Raw genomic sequence first — 16918 nt, forward strand, 5'->3', positions numbered from 1 at the left:
TCGGATCAAATCTGACCTCAGGATACGAAGATCGCTGGCTGAAACGAGTTCAATTATTTTTTTACCGTTACCTAACGTTCGTGAAATTGGCCGGTCAAAGCGAACGGATGTTAAAATTTCGAAACCGGACGAGATAAAAAGCTTATCCAGCCAACCACGCCAAAGTCGACGAACTATCGCGAGAATTTCTGCCCGCGTGCGTTACGTCGCAAGCTCGCACTGATTTCCGCTCTGTTTTGCGTTCGCGCTGCAAGACATGGGTTCCGACAAAAGCGACGATTGACTGTAGACGAGTAGACTGGTTCGAAATATCCGCCATAATTTTGTTTCTTGTTCATTCACACGACATATTTCATGGTACGGTAGTGTTGTAGACATTTGTTATAAATATTAACTGTCTGCTATAGACCGTAAGTCGATGGTAGAAATACTTTAAAATACATTTTTTCCTATCTTTTTGATAAAAAAAGACACGATACTGTAAGATCAGGATTGGTAAAATAAAATTTGAATTTTTCGATAAATTGACCGAAGTGTAATCGAGATGCAATTACCGGGCTAAAGGGAAAGACTATTCCGTTGGGTGGGAAATTGATTCACGGATATTCGTGAATCTGATTGTAATATAATCTCTATAGATGCTATAAACATGTATCGTATAATAATAATCACAGTATTTAGCTAAGTAGACAAATAAAAACTGTTGATCAACATCGTACGGTGCAGTACACGGTACATTGCAGCGAGACCTTTCTTCCACTTTCAGGCATTTTCACTGTGTTTTTATGTTTTGCACGTACCTTGCACCTGTTTTTCACGCGTTTGTTTACCTTTTGTAGGTAGAATACTCGTAGAAAAATATCCCACTCGTTCCGAACCAGTTACTGCTAAGCGAGTGCTACCATATTTACTTATTTCAAAATCAGTCAACGTGCTATGCACGTCACTCGCGCCCTAGAAGCATATTAAAACTGACGTGCATAATTTCTCTTCTCGGTGCAAGAGTGTAAGAAGAACGCACCGGCACACGGTGCTTTAAAACGTTTATCTAAAACGGAACAAACGTCTGTCCAGGTCTCATCCTTTTAATTACTTTACTTTCGCAGCAATACGAACTCGCATAAATAATCGCCGCATCCTGGAAGTAAAAAATGATAAAAATTACGACTTCTTTTAGGTGGAGAAACCGTCTTAAAACGCAATGCTTCGGGCTAATGTCTTCTTTCATCGACTCGAGCGAACGAACGACCGTGCTATCGCCGATGAAGGAAAACGAGTTCCGTGTGCTTCCGGCATTGTGCACGATGCACTGGGTCGCGTTAAAGCCTACTGAACGTGCAGCATTCCGCTTGAATTGACTGACCTGAAACGCAGGACGCGCGGTTTTCCCGATAAAATGTAAACAGTAGGTGAAAAACGCGTCAAAATGCGGCACCGCCTACTAACTCTTCCCCTCTGCTCGCGCAGCTTTTAATTAACGATCTCGAACTCGAAAAATTTCCGAAGCGGCACGAGCTTTCGTTCGATCGCGATGCAAAATTCGCTCGTGATTTTTCTCCCCATCCTCTCTGCCGCTTGAAAACGAGATTGCAGGAAACTAGCACGGATTGTACGCTATGCGCATTTGTAATTCGCAAACCTCTCTAAAAAGTGTTTCGAAAGGATGCGGTTGAACTTTAGAAGCGCGCAATAACAGCAAAACAAGCAAAACAGCCGTAATAAACGCGGATGCAAACATTATTAGTTTCGAAGTTGTAAGATGTTTTCATCGGTGAGGCGTTGCTTCCGTTTAGGGCAAACGATATCTGTCACAAATCTACGTGCACTTTCATCGATTTATTAACACGTTGACCGCCACGACACCCGTATTCGCGTGCCAGCAAAGTTTCTGGTCAGGCCACGTAACCCATATTCGGGTGTCGCTTATTTGACTACTTGCGAAGGATCGTCGTGGGTATTTGAACAGATATTCCATAATAATAAATTGTTAGTTAATAATTAATTGTATTAATAGTTGAATTGTTATAAAATAAAAATACGAAAATGGTTTATTAAAAAAATTATTTAGAATGTAAAACTTTAAAGCATTATATACATAACTGAAGTTGGCCGGGACAATTTGGACAAGTTGTTGCTTTCTTCAAATTCTTTTGTGCCTTTGTTCCGTCCATTCGGCGTCTTTTATTTGCATAACATAGTTTGCATGCGCGTCTAATGCTTCTTCCGGAATCATTTTCCCGATCGGCGATATTATGCTGACTCCGTCGAAGACAAGGATTTTTTGTATTTTCAGACAACCCTAATAATTTTGCAACTAATAATTGTCTAAATATTCTAATATTTATATTTTTTCTCGTTGCAATTTTGTAAACCGACAAAGCGTTTACAGCAGAAATTCCCAGAAAGAATCGAATGCCAAGTTCTCTGTACCATTTGATTCCTCTTCTAATTGTGGTGGCATAAGAAACCATTTGGTCGGAACAATCTATACCACACTTTCCTTCGTTCTATTCGACAACAGCTAGTGCTTTTAATGTTGCGAACAAACGAAACGAAAGATCATTCTTGAGACCACCACTTGAGCGATTCGCATCACTAAAATATCGATGGGAGCACCCAGCAGAGAACGCTTGGTACTGCTGTACGCGTGGCCTGACGGAGATTTCTTTGAAAACACGCGTGGCAGTCAACGTGTTAAAGGCATTTGTTGAAAATGACAACGTGAATTCGCAAATCCATATGCAGATGCGCTAATTACAATAAATAGTAACTAAGAAACACGTTAACGGGAGCGTAAATTTCCGTTACGATTGTAATAATCGACGCCGCGAATAAATCGATCCCCTGATTTCCGTTGACATAATAGGAGTGGTTGAGGTGATATAACGCTGCGATTAACAGAGTTATAAAATTTATATTTCCAACTCTTAAGAGTTACACTGATGCGTATGTGTAAGTTAAGTTAGTGATTGATTTAAGGATAGAAACCCGGTAATGACACGTTGACTATTCTAACGATGAAGAATAAGTGAAGTTCAGTGACGATGCTGTGTCGGAGGAAAGCCAATGATGGGTATGTCTAGCGCACGGGACCATCGGATTTGTTGATGACAATTTTGGTTAGGAAAGTGAGGGCGACAGACATTGCTTCTGACTGGATAATAAGAAAGTTGGTGGACTAGGCAGGGTCTTAGCCGCCCTCGATAGAAAGTTGCTAGTGGGTAGCATCGTACGCGAGAAAAACTAACTTCCCGTGTCAAGCCGTAGTAGACAATAATCTTTAGAAAAAAGATATTTGTTCCGTCTGAAGGACCTTAGCTAGAAAATTCCCGAGATTTACGATGGGTCCCTAAGACTATTGAGGGTACGCAGTGAGACTTAACAAAGATAGTTCTAGATACAATCGATAGATTTAATCGATAGGTTTAAGACGTTTTTTTGTTTTTATCCTTGTAAAAAGGTGCAATAAAGGTTTTTCGGCTGAGAACAGTGTGATAGATTTATCCAAAGAATAAAATAATATGATCCTATCTCTAAATAAAGAAATAACAACGGCATTTCTCGTGAAAAGAATGTGCAGTTGCAGGAATGAGATAGGTAAATACAGATATATTTTATTAGCATCAAACGTATTAATATTTGGAATAGTTTTTACAGATTGGACGTCCTTTTCCATCGAACTTCTCATTTGCTCTGATGTATTAGGTTGTCCGGAAAGTGTCTTCCTTTTGCAAACGTGTTTTCTACAACAATGCACCTTCGTACAAACGTGAAACCAAATCTGTGAAATATCACGGTGTTTGTCTCAACAGAACAAAATGGATCGTACGTAGTTCGACAAAATAATATAAAATAAAAAGGTTGCGCGTCTACCGTATCCTCATAAAACGAAAGAAACTTTTCGATATTATAACAGCATGCGGATTTTCCCATAGAACATTCAAATTAACGATGAATCGTTAATTACCACGTTGGAAATCCGAATGATCTAGTCAAAATACGGGTAGCAAAATGTTTTACTATTTGTCAAGTATGATACGTACGTATACACGTTGGATATTTTTAAATATCACTGATTCTATCGACACCGAGGATCTTCCTCTGGATTTCGAGAATTCTACTTAATCTGCGTTATGATATAAAAACTAAACAATCTGAAGATGCTGTTACACGCTGAAGAAGTTTGACCTTTTGAAACAGCCACGTGTATTCGGATCACGAACGAACAAAAATATCGGATTGAAGTGGAGCACGATATTTATACCGATTTGGATTTCGACGTTTAGCTGGCTCGTTGCGGCAACGAATCCGCCAAAAATCCCATGAGAAATGATTATTTTTGACATCGTCGAGAGCTACAGATCCTCGTCATGTTCTCCATCAAACGCGTACCACTCGATAATGAAAATATGACAAACTAGTTTCAAGGGCGTCGATCTGTATCTAGCGATTGTTACGCTACCGAGTTAGCTTCGTAGCGAACCATAAAAAAACAGCGAGTTAGATGAATTCGACGTTGAGAAAATTTGGTAAATAGCATAGCAACAATTCCGCTGTGTATTTGAAAAACAAATTTCGCTGGCAAATTCGAGGAAAATAACGAAAGCAACGCTCCGCAACAAGCGCAACCATATTTACAGGAAATTACGTTTTAATCCCAGTTTCGTAACCGATCGACCGCAAAACGCGTCGAGAACGATTCGTTGAAGAACGTGGCAATTGATCGCGCAATATAAATAATTTATACATATAAGTAAATAAAAACGAGCGGGCTACGCGTTATAACGACGAAAGCACACAAACATTTTCAATTTCCACAACTGTTTATCGCTCGTATCACGAGCGACGAAGCACGTCGTTATCTGATATAGTAACTAAGAAACGACTTATGTTATTTTTTCGAAAAAAAGAAAAGAAAAAAAAAAGGATTATACTCAGTGGAAAAAGAAACGATACAAAGCAAGTTTATTCTTCTTTCGTACTTACGGAACCAGCATAACGGAGTATTTCATTCTAGAAAAATTACAAACGGAAGAATTGAGCTGCAGTGAAACGAAATCGTAAGAATAAGAGTACACGTAAGATTTCGTACTTTGTAAATTTATGCAAAAGTGCTTGTCGACAATCCTCTTTTCACATCTGTAAATAGCGTTATATTCCTTCTTCAAACAACTGACACTTCTACTACTGAATTTTAATAGCGTTTTAGCGATGTTCGAGCGTTGTGATATCGCGCCAGTGTTCAGCTCAGACCAGCGAATAAAATATATTTCGTATTAAATTAATTGGCAAATATTTCGCCAGGAGTAAAAATAATTCTCAGGGTGTGTTGGTTGTTTCGGTACGCAGGGTATAAAGAGTTAAATCTTAAATTCCTAAATTACCACGATTTGGCGGATCGGCTTCGCCTATAATTTTCCTCTCCTCAATAACGAACCGCGTTGCGTCTCCGTGAGCTGTCAGGGTCAACGATTTAGCCGAAAGGCGGCGAGCAGGAGGCTAAGCTCCTAACGCTCTAGCGAACAAAGTTTTTCCAAGTTGTCGCCCCGCGGAATTATTCCAACCCTCTGGTGCGAATTATACGACCTCTTACGTCTTCGCCAAGCGAAATTAACTCGCCGATTGTTGGCCGGTGTCTGCGAGCTGGCGAGATGCCGGGGATATCGGGTGACACCTTCGAACTCGCGAGGAAATTGAAGTTTTCCGCGTGGCTGGCTTCGAATAATCCGCGGCGCGACACCTCGAAAGAGACTCGAACGAGGTCGACGAGCGAAGGGTCGCGAAGACCGACGTCGGAGAATTCATATCGCCCGTGCTCCCGAGCGCCTCTTAATAAACACAACTCCGCCAAGTTCTTGTTTCCAAGATATGGCCACTTGAAGTTTCACCGGTCTCGTTTCGTCGAAAAGTAGCTCGTTGCGAATGAGAACACGCGAAATTCCGGCTATTCCTTAAGCGGCTCCGGGAATTTATATCGCGCACTTCAGAAGCAATAAAAAAGGCTTAATAATCGCGGGCCAGCCAACTTCTTGTTTCAGAGATACGGCCGCTCTAAATTCCCTCTAAACTTACCTCGAAAAGCGCTTATACGAGGCACAACTCGTTCTCTACGTTTATCTCGTCCGTTATGGGCTATTCGTGCGAAACCGTGTATCGTACTTAACTCTGTGACTAATTAAGAAAAACATCGACCCACGTTTGACGGTTACTTTTCATCGTGTCCTAGTGTCCGTCAATAGGTCGTTACGCTGTAAAACATCTGCACTCGGCAGTGAATTATCGTTCTCGGGAAGACCGAATAATTCTGCCAATATGTTTGGCTAGTCATTATGAATGCAAAACTATTATTTATACAGGGTGGTTGGTAACTGGTGGTACAAGCGGAAAGGGGGTGATTCTGCGCGAAGAAAGAAGTCGAAAATATAGAATAAAAATTTCTTTTTTAATTTTTCCATCGAGACAACGATCTACAGTGAGATCCGTTATAACGTACCGCACGCGTACCGAGTGAAAATTCAAAGTCGATTTTCTCGAAAACAAAGCCTCGAACGAAAAATTTTTATTCTATATTTTCGATTTCTTTTTTCGCTTAGAATCACCCCCTTTCGTTTCGTACGACGAACGTTTCACAGAACATCAACAGTCTGCGAAAGATTTTCGTAAGCGTGGGTTTCTTCGAGGAAGAATCAAGTATACATATATACATACCTGGAGTATCTGGCGCACTCGTAAACTATTTCGGGAGGGGCGTTCGTCGTCCTGAGCCGTGGATAGTTGCAGCGTCGAAAGGAACTAAAGTACGCGTCTGCCTTTCCTAGCAGTCGTCCCTGAAATGCGGAACACACGCGTACAAACAGACAGGCCGAGCAAGAGTTTGAACGCGAGGCGCTTCAACTATGTTAAAGCATCTCGTGATTCGTTGCAGACCCTTTTACGATCTTCGCGAATTTCCACGAGTACCAAAGAGGCGAGGTCGACGCAATGGCGTCAAGGTTAAACGTTCTCGCACAAATATATTACTAATTTCGCGGAGAACACTGTTTGCGTGTTCTGCCACACGCGTATTTCCAACTATTTTCGTCTCCAGAAGACTTTACTCGCGCGGAAGCTCGTTTAAGAGTTGGCTCGACGACCGATTTCGAGTCAAAGTGGAGGCAACGTGGCGCGTTTGAATTTCACGAGAAAATCGCGTACTTCGAATCGGTTACTTTCGCGCTTGCATTTTCCAGTGGATCTTGGCCGGGTTAATGGTGCTCGGCGCTGAAGGAAAACAACTCGCCGAGACAAGGGAGAAGGAGCGCAGAAGAGATCGTTACTCTTACACTTATACCCTCTTACTCTTTACACGAGATTCGCCATGGTTTTGTATTAGAACTCGATTCACGAGCGAAATCGTTGACCCGGTGCCAAGTAGTTTCTTCGGCGAGAGATTAAGTTTTGCAGCGGTGTCCTGCGCGTCGTATCTTGGACGTTTTTCTTGCCTCGCGAAGCATCGTAAAACCGCGCGCCGTTTCGCTTCGCAGTGGAACAAGCGGCTAAAAGTCGGACAGCATTTCCTGGGATATTATTCTTGGTCGAAGCAGTGGGAAATTCGATTGTTCGCCGTGAAGCGGCTCTTCGAACCGACTTCTCCCTTCGACCTTACGCCCTTCGTTCAATGTCCACAACGATACAGAGAAAGCTTCTAGAGATCCTCGCACCAAAGATAATTCGCGCCATCGAAAACGACCGACGTGTACGAATTGTCTCGTCAGATCGTGTTTTCTGCAGCTACAGAAAAACGCAAAAAGCGGAGCGAAGCGCCAGATCCGTCTTCTAATCGCACGCGCTTCGCCACGCTTCGTCTAGCGAGATTTCTGCTGAAACGAACAGATCCGACTGCTTCTTCGACTGCGTGCGAAGACGCGAGCGCAGCAAAGCAAATGTAAATTCACTTATGCATTTATTCATCTCGCTACTCGAGTATTTTCTAAGCCATTTAGAGCCTCCTTCTGCGTTTCGCTGCTCAAGGAGGATATATACGTTTCGAAGGGACACTCGTGCACGGCATGTTGACGTCGAAATTATTCATCGACTGCTTTTTCCGGCCGTTCCTCGTGTCGGCTTAACAACGAGTCCCTTCGAGAAGAACGTCTCGGACCTAGCGCAGCTCCGCCAATTTCACGAACAATTTGCTCCAATTTCGCCCTGTACTTTCCATTCATTCATACACCGAATGGGTACACTGGAACGTCGATTAAAACTGGCTTCGAGATAAATCCAGAGCTACAGTTAATCACGCGACGTTAGCTGAAACTTGTAACTCGTTGCTGTCTGGTGTACATTCTGCGTGCAGGGTAAGTCGCGTCTTTTGTTTCTCGTGTTCGACGAGGGCGATTTTAGAATCCAAAATTGCCTTTTAGTTCGAGACACAGCTCGGTTGCCTTGAAAGATTTTCACAGGAAATAGATTTTGAAAATCTTAGCTCACCGTAGAAGAACCAAAGATATAAATGCTAGAAAAAAGAATGTTTTAATACCTTCGATATTTCTACACGTATATGTGGTAAAACAAGCAACGTATTTAAAATTACGAGGAGGGTGGACAAGCACATGCTTGGCTTGGAAATCAAAGAGAAAAACAATGTTGATAACACGCAGTTGATTGGCAATATATTGAACTTTAAAGTTATTCCTTTGTAAAATATGGAAATACCGACGTATTTAACCTTAAAAAGCGAACAATTTTGTTAACGCGAAACTGTTCAACGTAATGGATTTTGAAATTTCCCCTATAAAACATGGAAAATGCGACTTATCCGGTTCTTTGTCCGTACTCTGTCGTACGTTCAAAAACTATCGCCGACGCTTCAGGAACTAACCAGGTGACTCAAAAAAGGATTGTATCGCGTATGGCATCTACGTCGGACGATCAAAGATCCGGATAACCGAGATCGGTGGAAACCGCGGATAATCGGTGGAAACTTCGGTTGATCGAAGCCACGAACTGTACTTGGACACTTTCAGCCGAAAGGAACGCCGTAACGTTAATCTGTTGTAAGAACCGGCAAGAGAAATACGAGGTGGATACGATCGTTTCCGATGAAGTCCGTGTATCAGAGAAGAAAGAGAGGGAAAGGGTGCGGTTCACGCGGCAAGTTTGTACGGCAGCTCGGAAAATGCTTTATTACTTCACTTATTGCACGGTTCACAAAGCAATCTTTCTCGTAATTTTGTTCCGAAGCATCGGCGAGGCAAGTTGTACGCGTCTCGACTGTTTCTTCGCTGGGGCGAAAGAATTGCACGGGATATCCACGAACGGAATAATTGGCAGCAAAGAAGAAGGAGAAGATAGAAACTCGGCGAGAAATTCGAGAAACGGAGAGGGGAGACTCGCAGGAGCGTTAAAAGAGAAACGTCGACGCGAACGAGTTTTTCTGGAAAGTTGGGCGAATCCGGGCCACGGGGAGCCTGCAAGAATATCCCTAGCTCCTTTCAAGAGCCAGTACTCGAGCCCAATTTGCGAAACAAGCGTCGTTCCTCCGTCCGTAGCCGAGTTAAGTGGAGTCGGTCTACGTCCCATTGGGACGCGATCGCGAGATCCCGGTGACGTCGCATGACCCTCTGACAAGGGGAGTTCGTTTGCAATCTAATTCAGTCGTCTTGAAAGGAGCCTGGCATTGGCCAGGTAACGCCCAACAATTCCTACGAGTTGCAAAGTTCCGGTACCTACAGTCAACCCGTGGCCTCGTCACCGACCCGAATCCCATTTCTCCCGTAACGAACCGTGCCTCGCGAGTTTTCATCCCTCTTTGGTCTTTGCGGGTTAGTTTGTCGGTTTTAGTACACGAACGCGTGACACAGTATCTCCGAGCAACATAGAAACTTTATGATTTAACCCATTTGACCCTGCAGAACATATATGTCCCAGCAAACATTTCTGATTTCTCTGTTTGCTTGATCCTTCCGAGTAGTTTTATTATTTTTATGGCCAGCACACGCATCGACGCTTCAATCGATTACAGTAACTGCGCGTGGATGTTAATAGAATACGTGTAAATTAAGGAGAAACTAATGTCTTAAATCATCGAGTAACGGATGTGAATCGTTTCTTTAAAAATTGGCGATTTCGTCGACCTGTATATTTGGTGGTTTTTTATTTAAAAATGTTAGGACCATTTTTGCCTGACCTGTGTCTTAGACACTGACGCAGAACGACTTATCTCACTTTTGCAGATGCCAATATCTCCAGCTAATGAATATTTCATACGTAGAGTAGTCTCTTTAAAATCAATGGCGCTTATGTTCGTGTAACTGTAAAGTTTGCGTAATGTTTTACTTTTACCAGCATAACCGAACGTATAACCAACGAAATAGATTCTGGGTAGAAATTTGTTTCGTCCGTTACATGCTATCGCGATAAATGTTGCACGATTCATTAGACAAGATGTAATAAAATTACACGACACGGAGCGCTCGCATCAAACATTCCATCCACGCTGCATTTACATTTCTTTCGGCCGAATAAATTCCATCGTTCGAGTAGGAATCTGGTGCACTTGTTGAACTCGTTTGTTGTCAACCCATCCACACGGTTCGTTACATCTCGTAATCACGTTGCCCGGGAACAGCATTTTCCTCCCACGCGTAACGTCGCCGCTAAACAATTTCGTGCAAAATCTGTAATTCGCCAATTTCGGAGCTCATCGGTATGCTAATGCACCGCTGGCACACGTATCCCCCAGCTTTTGGCTTTCGGTCCAGCCAAGACTCTCAATTGAAAATACTTGCTTGAGAATTCAGCATCGACTGCAGCAACCATCTTCCCTCGTCCAGATTAATCTTCTAAAGGAGGAGATCGGTTTTATTCGCAAATTTTCATCGAGCAAATTTACGTGTTCCGTTTACTATGCATCTCAAGGCTGCAGGAGTATTACCGCTACGAACTATGTACGAGGAATAACGTTAAACGAAAGCAAATTGCCGCTGTTTTTCGCTAGACAATTTGACAGACACGTGGAAGGCTGCCGGTGAGAGACGAAAGCTCGCGCGTGTCGAATAAAGAAAGCAACGAACAGAAAACTGTCAAACTTCGAATAAATAAAAATGACTTGGAAAAGTGGACTTGTCACGTTTATCTCTAGCGAGTTTTATTTGCTAAGCGTTTCACGGTAAGAATTATTATTATCTAACACCGATGAATGCGGTTTTGTCGAAGCTTTCTCGCCAGAGAATCGTCCGACTCGTGTCAGTTCGTCGAAATTTATATCGACTGGCATATAATTGCATCGCACTTCGTTATACCGGCAGAATCAACAGCTAATGAAGAGAATTAGCGAACCGTTTACCGTAGAAGGGACGGGCCGAGGTTAACGAGGTTCGACGGGAAGTCTTGAATTTCGCGTTTCCAAGTTTCGTCGTTTCGTTTGGCGCGCCCGAGTCGGAAAGCGGAAAGTTGCTCGCTATTTAACAGCGACGTAATATCGAGAAAGTTTCGGTCGCGTTACACGTGTAATCCCCGCCTCCATCCGTATCCGCGTTTATCGTATTTGTTCAAAAGGGCAAATAACGTAATAATTTAATCGCTATCGCAACTTTGCCAAAGCGATCGTTGCCAACACGCTGTATTTGCCTGGTACGTTCGATTTATCCAACTGTTTTTCAACATCATACGATGGACAAACACTCGGAACGCGCGCGTAAATCGGATCAAACGCGTGTCTTCAAATAAACGTAAACGCGATTAAACGAATATTCAAAGAATAAGATCGTTTTAATTGCATTGATCCTAAACGTTCGATGTACCGGCTACTATTTGCACCACACGAAGCCCAGTGGGTCGCGACGAACAATCGTCGAAAACTGTCACAACTTTTTAGTAGACCATCCGATGGACAAGTCGAGGACCGTTAATGCGCGACGAAAGCTCGCGTGTCTAACTCGAGAACACCACAGAGCAGCGAAGAGAAAAGTTGCGAACCTACTACGGTTTCTTTGGATCTTTGTTTTCCGAGCAACGTCTTCGCATCCCCGGAGACATTAATATGGCTTGTCGCTAGCGATAGAGTTCCCAAGCAAGTTGGACGGGTAGTTCGACGTGTCGCGTGCTGCAGGTTTCGCAGCTCGAAATTGTCAGAGCTACGCGGCAATTTAATGCCCCCGCGATCGACAGAATGATTTTCGTTTCCTAACTTCCACCGGTTACGTCTTCTGAGCCGTTCGGCGTACTTTCTCGTACGTGAAAACACGCGACTAATCCTTCTCTGATGTATTTGTGATTGTTCGGCTTACCGATCAGGTTTCGAGGTATTCGTAGAGCGACGATATCGCGCGAAAGCAAGACACGATACTCGAAAGCTACGTCCCTCGCGCGTGTCTGAGATTCGCTTACCAGGAAGATATTTCTTGGCTGTTCGCATCTTTTACGTTATCAACCGATTCACGAGCAGACTTTCTTCGGTAAAATGGTTGGAATTAAAAAAACAACACGCGAAAATTAAAAATGCGAAAAGTCATTTCTGCAGCGGCTCGTAACGAGGATTACGCGTTGAGATTTCAACGTTAAAGGTGAATATCTTCACCACGGTAGGACTAGGCTTGTCAAACATTGAATGGCGTAAAGATAACACAGCAAACAACGTATCGTGAAAATAGTAAACAAACTGTGAGAAAGTCAACCTACGCTACGAGTACTTCAACGGTACGTTGCAGTGTTCGCGAGAAGAAGGCGCAACGTACTATCGAAAACAGGATGAAGAGAAGCCGAAGAACCACAAATATGTCATCCAACGTCCGGCATCGTGGAACATTAAAATCTAACGTTCTCTTTCTCTGTTCGTTGAGACGCGTTCGTCGTTGAACAAAAACGACGTTGTACGCTTTCGTGACTATGTAGCAAAGCTAACGGTCCGATGAAAGCTCGATAGTATCAAAGAACATCGGCAAACGTCGACGTCTTTTTAACGACTTCTTTCACCAGAGACAGAAAGCTCGTATCCTCCGCCCAGGTGCTTTAAATAGGCGTTCTTCTTCTTTTTTCCAGGCGGCGTTCTTCGCACACCGCCTGCTACCAACCGACAGAGAGAAAAAACGAGCAAGACGACAGGATGCGGCGGACGTCCTTCCTGCAACTGTTTTCGACGATCAACCGTGAGGAACGATAACAATAATAAATATAAACGCGATGTTTACAAGTAGGTACGTATTTATTTACCGTCACCCGTTAGAGTCTCGGTGATGGAATTCGACGAGGGTTTTATTCTAAGTCGTCTGCGTGTACGATGTTTAACAAGTACTTATTCGTCAAGAGTTGTCACCTTCCGGATCATGGAATTCGATGTAACGCTGGAGAAATTTCTACCAAGATTTATTCTATGTCGATAACGAGGTAGAGTGTCGCGGTTCTTACTATAAAATATCGGGGCAAGTGATTCATTCGCGTCTCCAATAAATAGTTACAATCGCGTTGCGTCGTATCACGACGAACCGACACCTAACGAAACCGTGGGTCGTCGAAAACCCAAGTTTATCAACATCGGATTATAGAGATGCGTGTGAAAACGAAGCTGGTTGCTCGATAACTGGCGACGCAACGTTATGAATCGGAATTACGCTCGTTTCACTTTGCGCTCGGCGGGACAATCTACCGGGCCGGTATTTATTAATTCAACGACGATGTTTAATTTACGAAACCCGTTGTCAGCGATACGAATCGATCGATGTCGAACGCAACTGTCGAACTCGCCGACTCGATAACCTATCAGAGACAAAATTGTGACCGATCCTCTGGTCGTTCTTTCGCTCGACGCTGCAATTACGTGTTTATTTGCTTCGGACGATCGCGACGACGTTCAATCGACGATCGCGTAAATCTCGCAACGGCTGAGAAAGAAGAATTTGGAACGTTGACTTGCAGCATTGACGGACACTGTTCGGCTCTTAGCCGGTGAGTTACGAGGCGACGAAACGATTCCGTGGACTCGGTTCGTTCCGAAAGGCGATAAATTTGCGAAAATGATCGATCCGTCATCGCGTTACGAGTCGCTGGCCACCTCGTAGCCGGTCTGTCGCCGCAGCGAGCAGTAAGACGCGAATCGCGAGGGAATGGAACCGCGAGAAGCCTATTTGGAATATTAATTTGTAGAAATATCCGCGATCCAACCGTCGCAGAGCTGGAAGAAAGGAGATTATCGTCGACTCTTTTCAGTGCTGCGACACGGAACAAAGAGCTAAAAGTGGATCTTTCTGTAAGCGTAAGTCCGAACAAACGTATAGATTTGCTGTCGTTGTGAGACGCTTACGTTATAATACATGGAACGAGCATACGCGTAAACGATCTTCAACTAGCGCATTTGCATCAGACGTACTTACGCGTCTGACGCTTATAGGAAATTCTACATTAACGGCTCTGCGAATTTATAACTGCGACGAAAAAGACATTCGTCCTTTGTAGGATCGTAAAAACGAGCAAACGTCCAAAGCATACATCGCGACATCTCGTAAATAAAATGAACAGCTATGTGCATTAGGTAAGAAATAAACGACTGTTCGTTTCTAATTAATCAGAGGCATGCTTTCTTTCGTTTCTACGATTATTTATCATCTGTCCATCGACAGTTTGTTATTCTCTTCTCGATAAAAGTCTCATCGTTACGACTTTAAACTCAACTGTCAGACAAACCGCGTTACGTATGGAACGACTCGACATATTTCACGAGATTTTACGAAACTAATTTCAAACATGAACTAACTTCAGTTCGTAAATTGACATGAACAAACATTTCGCAAGTTATAACGTTGTAATTCTTTGCGTTGACACGCGTTCGTCTATCACGCGAACTATATGAACACGGTTAAGCGAGATTGGCGATTGAAACACAGTTAGGTTTTTCCTCGCGACTCGTGGAAAACTCTCAAAGACGGAGGTGGAAAAGGCGTCGACTCACCTGAATCCAGTAAGGCAGGTAAAATCCGGAGCAGGCGAGAATCGATGCCACGGTGGACAGAGTCGCCCACAACACGCACAGCACTGTCATCTCATCAGTTTAAAAGCGTCTCTCCTCTGTCTTCGCCGCTGGTTCCTCGCTGTCTCTCTCCGTCTCTCGGCCGCTCTCTTCTCCTCTATCCTACTCGCGCATCGCCAACGAAACTGCTATTCGAAACGTGGCAGCCGTCGCGATCCGGGAGAGGATTCCGCTTCACACACCGACGTCTTCGAAGCTCGTTCTTTCTCGACACTCGCGAAATCCACTTGTCACGGTTGTTCGAAACCTCGCCAGTTCTTCCAGCCGCTCTCTTTCCTGGTGTACACTGGCAACAGAATTGTCGAGCCTGATCGCAGAAAGGCTGGGCGAAGATCTTCCCGATGCCGCGCGAACTCACTTTTTACACTGAGAGACGCGAACGCGGAGAAACGTCGCGTTTGGAAGGCGGTCGCGCGTCGAGTACGCCGCCAGAGATGAGAATAGATCGGTTAATAGGTCGGTCGTTCCACGGAAAGACCTGAACAGAGACTCACGGTCAAGGTTCGCGGTGGCCGTGTTTGCTCGCGTTCGCGTGCCCTGGACACAGTCTCGCCTCTCTTCCCAGCTTCTAACGACGATCCATCTGTTCGGCTACTGTCTCTCACCACCTACGATACACTGTTGATCGATTTGTCGTCGGATCGGTGGAAAGTAAAAACGATTAAAGCACAGGTTCGTCGGGAGGCGGCATGATCGCGAGCGTCAGCACGTTACAAGGGAACAGTTTCTCTCGGCAGTACGAGAGCGGTTTTGTTAATTATAGCCGGAGCGAGGCGCGGCGAAGCGCATGCAGCCACGCCGTGCGTTCGTCGGCTCTCGAGAGAAATTCATCGCGTCGTTAGGTCGCGCGCGCGCGCGCGAGATCCGCCTTCGGGTATCAGGATGAAAGAAGAACGGGACGTGACGAGAGAAAAATAGGAAAGAGAGGATCGACGGAGAGGAAAAAAGGGAGTAACGTTTCTTGCGGACACTTTGGTCGATGCAATCGTTTAATTATAAACACGCGACAGGCTCTTGGTGTTTTTTTTTCTCCACGTTGGAGAAATTATCGAGGGAAGCCGACACGAAACAGAGAGAAAGAGAGACAGGAAAGAGGCGGATAGCGAGGGACGACTGGCCAACCGAGTGGAGGTGCTCGGCGCCGCTTCGTGACTGCGACTGAGCCTCGACTCGCTTCAGCCGAGCTCCGCTTTCCACCGCTTCTGTCGGTCTGTCGCGGTGCGCGCCGCCTCGCCGAGTGCCAAGGCGCGCGCTCCGCTCTCCCACTCGTCCACCCTCTGCCCCCATGCCGACTGGCGAACATGTGTGCGCGTGCTGTGACCGCAGCGGCTCCTCCGACCCCCGCCAAACCCTACCGATACCCGTTCTTCGCCGTACTTTCGTCTTCCTTTCGGCTTTCGCCTTTCCTTAACACTTTCCAAAGTAGAAAAAAAAAAAAAAAGAAGAAATTTGTAATTAAGGTGGCCAACTAGTTCCATCTAGCCTTCTGCTTCTGGCTACCTGTTGATGGCTTTCTTGCATTATCACCGCGACAAACTTTTCGTTTGTTATCCACCGGTTCATTTGCACCAGCCTGAAATCCCGTGAGACCACCGGCGGATTTTGTTCGTTCGACTTCCTCAGGGCAGTGTCGCTCGGTGCCTGCGAACGTCGATCTTCGCTCTAATTACGTTGTTAGGAAAGTTTAATTTATTTGTGAGGTTGGAGGGTTCAGTTTCTCGCGATCCATACGTCGTAGGTCTAAATTCGTACGAGCAAAGTCAGGGAGAGCGTGTGGTTCGAAACAGGGGAGAATGAAAAATAAGGAAATTGAGTCGGAGATTTCATTTCTGAGAAAAAGTTAGCCAGCGTGTTTAAGTTTAATTGCGAACTCGACAGAAGAAAAGGATCGATAGCGAGTTATTCTCGTCCGCGTTT

General features: G+C 44.5%; 1 protein-coding gene and 1 long non-coding RNA gene across 4 annotated transcripts in view; one reads left to right on the forward strand and one right to left on the reverse strand.

The window, feature by feature from the left end:
- LOC143302847 (uncharacterized) overlaps positions 1-14262 on the forward strand; it is a 178506-nt gene extending 164244 nt beyond the window's left edge. Inside the window, exon 4 of the long non-coding RNA XR_013058663.1 lies at positions 13021-14262. This is a non-coding gene — a long non-coding RNA (uncharacterized LOC143302847). The remainder of the gene's footprint in view (positions 1-13020) is intronic.
- LOC117158005 (LHFPL tetraspan subfamily member 6 protein) overlaps positions 1-16246 on the reverse strand; it is a 35972-nt gene extending 19726 nt beyond the window's left edge. For 2 of the 3 annotated variants that reach the window (XR_013058662.1, XM_033336427.2), the window contains exons 1-2: positions 14924-16245; positions 6709-6827 (exon numbers count right to left, since the gene is read on the reverse strand). Coding sequence is in view for 2 of the 3 variants with exons in the window: in XM_033336427.2 (XP_033192318.1) it covers positions 6709-6827; positions 14924-15013 (209 nt within the window). In the remaining variant the exon portion in view is untranslated. Of the gene's footprint in view, positions 1-6708; positions 6828-14923 lie in introns of all 3 variants that reach the window. The other variant, XM_033336428.2, reaches the window with a different exon arrangement.
- Between the last annotated feature and the right edge of the window lie 672 nt (positions 16247-16918).

The sequence above is a fragment of the Bombus vancouverensis genome, chromosome 6, assembly GCF_051014615.1.
Source record: "Bombus vancouverensis nearcticus chromosome 6, iyBomVanc1_principal, whole genome shotgun sequence".
Lineage (NCBI taxonomy): Eukaryota > Metazoa > Arthropoda > Insecta > Hymenoptera > Apidae > Bombus > Bombus vancouverensis.